Below are 8,498 nucleotides of genomic sequence, written 5' to 3' on the forward strand. Positions count from 1 at the left end.
AGAGAGAGAGAGAGAGAGAGAGAGAGAGAGAGAGAGAGAGAGAGAGAGAGAGAGAGAGATGCCTTCGTGGTTCTAAAGCAAGAAGCACTGAGGAGTGAAGACATTCTTGAACTCACATAGTTTCCTTCATTTCAGTCGTGATGGTCCAGTGATTTTGGAGGACGACATGGAATGTTTCAGGGTAGATGCTTTTAGAAGGCTGTGAAGGGACTTCCCTGCCTGGTGGCCCAGTGGTGAAGGATCCACCTGCCGATGAGGCGGGGGGACGGGGTGTTTTCCACCGAACCCCTGATCCGGGACGATGGCACAGGGCTCCGGGCAGGTTCGACACAAACCTACAGAACGGACGGCGCCAGGCGTGAAGGCGAGGGCATGCAGCCCGGGGACTCTGGACGAGGATGACTGACGCGGACGGACACTGCCGTCTCCGTCTCCGTGGAGGTGGGTGGTGGCCAGCACGCTCCTCTGGGGCAGGCTGTTCCTAGGACCGACCGTTGGGGAGCGTGCGCGTGCATGGGAGGAGCAGGGGGCCTGAGGGAACGGTCTATCCTCTCTGCTCCACGGGGCCCCCGGAACCCTCATCTGCTCACAGAGAGGATTCGTCCCGTGGAGAGACAGACCCACACGCGAGTGAACCTCATTTCTGGTTCCCTTGGCTTCTGAAAGCGTGACGGTCAGGTTCATGCAGCTCTCTGGATTTCTGTTCTCCCCGAGATCCCGGCCTACTCACTGGAAGGACACGAGGAGCCGGATGAGATCGCCCTCTGCACGGCGCCGGCTCCAGCGCGCGCACGTTTCAGTGGCTACGGCTCGTGGACATCGCACCGAGAGCCGAAGCCCCGGTGTGACAGACGCCTGTTTCCACGATGGGTGAACAGTTCTCCGTGCGGGAAGCCCAATCCTTGCCCCTGCCTGTTCGACCTGCAGGGCCTCTGCAAAGAACAAACGTGCCCGATCTCGGGACCGATCCCCTTTTCGGAGCCAGCCCGCTGCGTCCTCTGTTTCCCGGGCCACAGGCACACACTGGCACTGGGGAGTCGTGTCGTCCCTCCTCCTCCTCCTCCTCCTCCTCCTCCCCCTCCTCCTCCTCTCTGCCCCCACCCTTCCCCCCGCATGCAGGCTCCCCCACACCCCCGGACGGGTCTCCCCCACCCGCAGAAAAGGCCGGGAAACACAGGGTCCCAGGACGACGCAGTCGAGAGACAGCGGCAGTCCCCTGGGATGCGGGGAGGAGGCGCCTGAGCACACCTAGGCCAACACCGCCACCGTGTGGGGTGAGAGGCCGGGGCGAGGAGCGCTCAGGAGTTCCGAGGAGGAGGAGGAGGAGCAGGAGGGAGAGAGGCAGGCGGGGGTGGAGGGGCGGGCCAGGCTGAAGCGGTCTCAGGGCGGGGACGTGGAAGAGAACGTTCCCCTTCAGACGGGCGCTCCGAAGAGAGCGTGCCGGCGGGGACCTTGAGAGCACCTTCGAGCTGGGAGCGGGGTGGGGGGGGGGGGGGAGGGAATCCTCCAGACGTAGGAAGGACACCAGGCACAGAAGGCGAGACCGATTCTTGACCCAAGGGAATCGGATGCTTTTCTGTCCATGGGTTCCATCCTCAGACTCTCATGGTCATCCAGCCAGCCAGCCAGCCAGCCAGCCAGCCAGCCACCATCGGGTCCCTCCTTTTCTGTTCTCTACGTGTTTCATGGCGAGTGAGTGAGAGTCTTTCGATGGTTTGCTAGGATGTGTGAATGTCGTGGGACCATGGTACGTGCCAGCCGTGGATGAACAGAACGGCTTCAGCGTTCAGGCTGATCCTGAACTCCCACGCCAAGGCAGGCCTGTGCGTCCCCGTGCGCTGGAGGACACCGTGCTACCCACATCTTGATCTTGGACTGAACGCAACCACCGTGGGGAGGGTGTTCGTGGGTTGGCTTCGTTTCCTTTCCCTATGGCACTCACCTGACCGTCCTGTCCACTCCTTGGATCCTTGATCTCCCCCTCCCCCTCGAGGCCATCGGTCCTTTTCTTTCTCCTCCTCCTGCTCCCCGTCCTCCTACTCACCCTAGTTTCTCTCCCCGCCTCCCCACTCCCCGCCCCTCCACACACACGCAGGTCCCACTCTTCTCAAACGGACCTCTGACTGACTGCCAACGTTTCCTTTCGCCTTCTTTCCTTCCTCCCGTCCTGCTTCCTTTCCTTTTTTTTTTTTCTTCGTGTTCTGTTCCCCCGTTCCTTTTCAGCTGTACCGACGATGGCTTCGAGTGTAGCGCCTGACACAGCGATCGCCAGGATACGTCTAGCGAGGGACCGTCCGTCACCACCTGGTGTCACGGCAGATGACATCTGGTGTCGTGACGTGCCCGTGACTCATGGATTTCCTAAGTGGGAGGTGGCACCGCTTCATCTGTCTCCCTCACCGGTGGCGCTCGTTCACTCGTTCTCTCCCCCACCCCACCCCCCGCCACCGTGTCCCCCGCTCCCTCCTCGGGCCACCCCTCATGTGCTCCGTGGTGGTATCTTAGGAGCCTGTTTCTCTTTGGTTCTGTTGTGTTCACGGTGTATCGTTTGGTAGGTACTGCGTGGAAACGACGGCTCTGAGGTATTTCCTTGAGCATCATCCCCTCTAAAGGTCTCTCCAAGTTCCTGCAGACTGTGAGATTTCATTCCCTTCTGGTGGTTGAGTCCCATTCCTCTGTGTGTGTGTGTGTGTGTGTGTGTGTGTGTGTGTGTGTGTGTGTGTGTGTGTGTGAATAGATACAGGCGTAGGCACACAGACAGAGAGCTCTCTCCTTCTGTGTGTACGGATGTCTACCTAGGTATGGGGGTCGATCCCACACATACACACGTCCGTATCTTCTCTGTCCCCTCCGTGGGCACTCCGTGGAGTGGCTGGGTTGGGTCGAAGGGGGACTCTTTGGTGGAGTGTTCCGAGGGAATCGCAGGACTCTTTTCCCTAGGGATGTGGTTTCTCTCTCTGGGAGGCCCCAGGGGATGAGATGTGATCTCTCTGAGTCCGCCCACATGTTCCTCAGCGGCAGCAAAGACGCGTTCGATCGATCAGGAGCCGCTGTCTTCTCGTGGTTCGAACTTGCTGTCGCGATTGCGATTCCAGCCCCTGGGCCTTTCCCCTCCGAAGGAGAAGGATCCTTGTCCAGATAAACGCCCCGGGGTGCTTCCGCGAGCCCGCCCCCACCCCCGGCAGCCCCAGCCCAGCCCAGCCCAGCCCTGCCGCTGATGTGTTTTCTACCTTGTGCTTCTGGGTGTCTGTCTGTTGTCCCTTTCTTTGGGAGGAAGGTGTCTGCTCGGGCCCCCTGCCTGCCCACTTCGCTCATCGGGGGTCGTTTCCCTTTTGGAGGCTGAGTTGTCTGCTGACGCCTTGATCCGTTTTGGACAGAAAAGCCCCTTTTGCAATATGCTTGCGCTTTCCCCGTATATGTATGTGTCTATGGATACCGACGTATCTGCACAGATGAGCATGTGTATTCGTGCCTGTGTATCTCCGTGGACGTCTGTGTCTATATGCCTGTGTCTACGTATATACACGCAAGCATACACGCACAGTAGAAACGCCTAGGCATACACGTGCGCACACAGACACATGCGTGTATGTGAGCATGCCCTTTGAACGTGTTTGTTTATACCCACGTGTGCGCGTATATATAGACGCGAATACGCGTGCGTATACATATGGACACGCGTATATGCGCATGTGTCTGCGTTCTCGCTCCCCCTCCCCCTCCCCTCCCCCTCCCCCTCCCCCTCCCCCTCCCCCTCCCCCTCCCCCTCCCCCTCCCCCTCTCCCTCTCCCTCTCTCTGACTTTTAAGCAGCCGGAGCAGTTCTATGACTTGACTTTCCTGCCTGGTGGTTCTGTTTCATTTCCTTTCTGATCTGCTTCAAAAAGTTATGTATTCATGTAACTGGCTGTGGTCATGGAACACGGGGTTTATTTAGTGGATCCCTATCGACTCGGTCCGGTCCTCCTCACCTCCACGCCCCTCAGCCGCCCCCCCCCCCGCCCCCGCACCCCAGGCCCCCCCGCCCCGCCCCTCCCAACCCCCACCCCCGCAGCCCTGCCACCCCAGACCTCCCGCCCGCCCTCCCGCCCGCCTGCCGTTCTGGTGTTTGTGGCCAGTTCAGTGACTTTGAAATCCATGTTCTCCTGACCTCAGGTGCACTTTCCCCACCCACCGGCGCGTGCTTGGGTGTGTTGTCTTCGGACTTTGTCACGGTCTCCACCCAGGTTGAGTGGTGCCTTCTCTTGTTGGGGGTTCCGAGTGTGTCTCCTCCTTTTCCTTTCTTGCTCCTGGGCTCGCGTGTCTGTGTCTGCTTTCCAAAGTCCTGCTTTGTTCTCCGAGCAGCGCTCGCCTGGTTTCGCTTTGCCGGCCCCTCCCTCCCTCCCTCCCTCCCTCCCTCCCTCCCTCCCTCTCTCTTTCGGGGGAGGGGGGCCGGGGGAGTCTGCGATGCCGCTGGTGCCCCTCTCTCCGCCGACCCCGCCCCGAGCCCCCACCGCCCGCCGGCGTCTCCGTGGAATGTCCCCCCCAGCACCCCGGAGTCGCGTGGGGGAGTGAGTCTCCTTCGTGGCAGCCTCCTGAGGAGATCCTTCCCAGCGTCTCTCCCTTCCTCTGCGGCCGGGGTCGCGTCGCGTCGCGTCGCTCGGCGGCGGAGGCTCCGGGCCGAGCTCGGGCGTCTGGGCGGCCGGCGCGGTGGCGTCCCCGGCGGCCGGCGACAGCGACCCGTCCTCGGGACGTTCGAGTCGCTTGTCGGGAGCCACCTGGCGGCCGCTTGTATATTGTCCCTCCCCTCTGGAGCTTCGGCGAGGCCTTTCAGGAGGATTGTGACTCAGCCTCTGGGCCCGAGGCAGAGCTCTCAGACACCGGCGACGCTGGCGGCGACAGTCCCGGTGGCGCCGAGGCCTAGGGACAGTCCCGCTGTCGCCGGAGATTGGTTCTCTAGGTTTCTGAGGAGGGTGACCGTCGCGGCGCCCCGGAGCCGGCTCGCGGGGCGGCCTGACCGGGTCGACCAGCATCTCCCCGTGCCCCTGCGGCCACGGGGACGGACCGCCCGGACCCTGCCTGGGCCGGGCCGCCGCGGTGGGCGGGGAGAGGGTCTTCCCTGCCCGGAGCGCCTGGACTCGGGCTCGGCGGTCCGGACGCCTCCTGGGCCGCCCTCAGGAGCGTTTGCTTCGCCCCTCAGGAGCGTTTGCTTCGCCCCTCAGGAGCGTTTGCTTCGCCCTCGGCCCCGCTCCGGAGGTGGGGACCGGCCCAGACGGTGGCTTGGAGGTCGCCGGAGGGCGCGCCAGGGTCCGGGCCCTCGGGTCCTTTCTGCCCGAGGTGTTTTCCGCGTGGCACTCCGGAGGTGGGGGAACCCGAGGGTTGACCGGGGGAGGCGCGTGTGCGGTCCCCCCGTGGGGTCCGGTCGCCCGAGGCGTCTCCCGGCACACATGCTTTTTCTTTGTCAGAGTCCTGACGGGTCCGGAGACGTGGATGGACCGGACCCTGCTTCCGCGGGTGGCCGGGGAGGGCGCGCTCGACCCTTCGGCGTGCCCTCGTGGGTCTCGGTCGTCGGACGCGACTTTGGCTCCCCCCTCTCCGGCTCCCTGAATCCCAGTCGGGAGGTGGGGGCCGGCTCGGGCCGTCCTGGGTGCCCCGTCTAGGACGGTCGGGGCCCGCTCGTCTCGTGGGAAGCGCCTCGCTGACGGTTCTGTCTTCTGTTTTCCTTTTGCACATCGAAGCCAAATCCCCGTTCGGAGACTCGGACGGACCGGTACCCCTGCCCGCGTGGACGAGGCGGGGAGGGCGTCCTCGGCCAGCTTCCCCCCCGCCCCCCCTTGGTGCCCGCGCCCCCGCTTTGGCCACCACGCGCCCCCTCCCCCCTCCCGGTCGACCAGATGACCCCCCCCCCCCCCAAGAGAGCTCGGGGCCTGGTGTTTATGGGGCAGCGTTGGGGACAGGTGGCCGGGACAAGGTTCCGGGGGCCCTCCCTGCGCGTCGTCGATGTGCTCCGCTGTCAGCTGCTGTCATTTCGTCGCCCTTAATAGGCCTTTTTTGCCACCAGGTAAGTGCTGACACGGTCTCCTTTGGTGTCTGCCACCGAGGACTGTGGGTCTCTGGACGCACGCGGGGCTCTGGGCTTCTGGGCCGCCAGCTGGTGCCCGGTTCGGCCCTTGCCGCTGGAGCCGCCCGCCTGGGCCTGTGCGCCGGCTCCTGTGTGGTGTCGTCTGGCTGACCCGACCCTTGGTGCCACCTCCGGTCTCTGGGCGACCCGAGGGTGGCGGGGCGAGGTGGCGTGTGGGTCTTCTACCCTGTGCATCCCTCGCCCCCGCTGTGGGCACCTGGTTGCGGCTGGGGCGACCCCCGCCCTGTGGGCTCCGTGCCACGTGTCAGGCGTTCTCCTCTTGGGGGTCGTCGGCCGCTCTCGCCTGAGGCGAGGTGGGGGGGGCGGAGGTTGCCGGCGAGGCTTAAAGCGGGCCCCTCTGGTGACTGTCCTCACCGTGCCTCCCCCCCCGCTCCACCTTGGCTCAACAGATCGATGTGGTGTGGTCGTGTTCTCCCGGGCCGAGCCTAAGCCGTGCCAGACGAGGGACGGGCGTTCCCAGTGAACGCGTCTGCTCTTCTCGGTCTGTCCGCGGGGCCCCTCGCTTGTCTTCTCCCCCCCTCGCTGCCCATCAGGGAGGGTGAGGAAGGCAGGGGTTGGGTGTGGCTTCTGGCCCTGATCTTCGGTCTCCTTTGCCTCGGGGCGTCAGTGGGGGCCGTTGGTCTTCTGACACAGCAGATTGCTCTCGCTTCGCCTTCTCGGCGTGTGCCCGGCGAGCGGCCCTCCCTGTGGCGGGGAGGGCTGTGCCGCCGCCGACGCCGCGCTGCGCACCCCACGCGGGTGTGTGAGCGTGCCTCGTGTGACCCTCGGTGGTGCCCCTGGAGCGCTCCAGGTCGTCCCTCAGGTGCCTGAGGCCGAGTGGTGGTGTCGTTTCCCTTAACCCGGTGTCCCCCTCGGGTCCCCGCCACGGTGGCGTGTGTGTCCCGTGAGTGGCTCTCTCTGGGGGGGGGGGTCGAGGCGGTAGGGAGAGGCGTGCCTGTTCCCCTCGTCGCGGAGGCCTTGGCGGATGAGGCCTTGCAGGGGGCGGGACGCGGGCTCCGCTCTGGCCCTGACCGCGCACACGCTCCTGTGTGGTGGTCCGCTCCCCTGTACCGCAGGCCCCTCCCACCCAGCTGAGGACTGGTGGCTCGTGGAGCGCCTCCGTGGGCCCGAAGGCGACACGGTCCGGGTGAGGGACGGCGCGCCCTCGGGGAGAACGCCTTCTCTAGCGATCCGAGAGGGAGCCTTGGGGTACCGGACCCCCCAGCCGCTGCCCCTCCCGAGTGCGCAGTGGCCACCGTGGCGACTGCCAGAGCACGTGGGCAGAGCAGAACTCCCCCGGCCCCGCGGTGGGGCCGTGTGCCGCTCGTTGCCTACCGCGGCCCGCGCCTCCCCCCTCCGAGTCGGGGGAGGGTCCCGCTGGGCCCCGCCGGGCGTCCGGCAGGTGGGGGGCCGTGTGCGTGCGGCCGGCCCCCCGTGGTGCGAGCCCTGGGGGAAGGGGGGGGCTGTGTCGGGGCGCGACGCCCGGTCGGCCTCGGCCTCCCCGGCCCCGCAGCTGGTGGTGAGGGGGAGCCCGTCGCGCCCGCCCTCGCCCCCCGAGCCGCAGCTGGTGGCGGCGTGCGGTCACGGTCTGGGCCGCCTCGCTCGAGAGCGTTGTCCCCGGGATGTCGAGCCTCGGGGGTCAGACTCAGATGGGAGACGGATCTGTCGCGTGTGGATGGCGGAAGACGGGTGGACGGCTCGCCGGCCCTGGCGGCGGGGCCGGGTCGTGGGCCACACTCCGGGGATGGCCGGGGCCGGCCGGCGCCCCAGGCGTCGCGGGACCGCCCTCGCGTGCGGGTGGCGGTGGGATCCCGCGCTGGTGTTCCTGGGGGCCCGGCCGCGTGCCCGGTCCTTTTCCTCCGGTTCCCGGACGGCGCCCACGTCCCTGTCCCGCGGCCCCTGCCGTGCGTGCTCGCCGGCCCCTCCCCGCCGCCGCCGGCCTCGCCTCTCCTCGTCCGGCGCGTGCGACCGCCCGCGTTCCCGTCCCCTCGTCTGGGCCCGAGCCGGCCTCGCCTCGCCTCACGTGGGTGTCGTCCCCCGGCCTCCGCCGGGCTGGTGGCGACCCCGGGCGGAGCAGTGCCCTCGGAGCCCTGAGCGAGGGGGGCGGGGCGGGGGGCCCCGCGCGTGTCAGGGCCGTGGGGGGGCCGCCGGTGTGCGGCGGGAGAGTGTTCTCCCCGGGCCGGCTGCGGCTCTGGGGGTGGCGGTGGTGGTGGGCGTGAGCCCCGCGAGGGTGGGGGCGCCAGTCGGTCGTCCCCGGGTGGTGCCGCGGGACCGCCCCTGTGCCGGGAGGGCCTGTGGCGGTGAGATCCCACGGCGGGCCCCGGCGGCCGACTCGCGTCCCCTCCCCCGGGTCGCTTTGGGCCGTTCCCCTCGCGGTGGCGTGCGGCCACCCCCACCTCC

General features: G+C 66.7%; 1 protein-coding gene across 1 annotated transcript in view; it reads right to left on the reverse strand.

The window, feature by feature from the left end:
- Nucleotides 1-6,648: 6,648 nt before the first annotated feature.
- LOC138072470 (collagen alpha-1(III) chain-like) overlaps nucleotides 6,649-8,498 on the reverse strand; it is a 2,386-nt gene continuing 536 nt past the window's right edge. Inside the window, exons 1-2 of the mRNA XM_068963518.1 lie at nucleotides 7,492-8,498; nucleotides 6,649-7,016 (exon numbers count right to left, since the gene is read on the reverse strand). The exon at nucleotides 7,492-8,498 is cut by the window's right edge and continues 536 nt beyond it. Of these exons, the coding sequence (XP_068819619.1) occupies nucleotides 6,649-7,016; nucleotides 7,492-8,498 (1,375 nt within the window). The remainder of the gene's footprint in view (nucleotides 7,017-7,491) is intronic.

Source organism: Capricornis sumatraensis, unplaced genomic scaffold, assembly GCF_032405125.1.
Source record: "Capricornis sumatraensis isolate serow.1 unplaced genomic scaffold, serow.2 scaffold50, whole genome shotgun sequence".
Classification (NCBI taxonomy): Eukaryota; Metazoa; Chordata; class Mammalia; order Artiodactyla; family Bovidae; genus Capricornis; species Capricornis sumatraensis.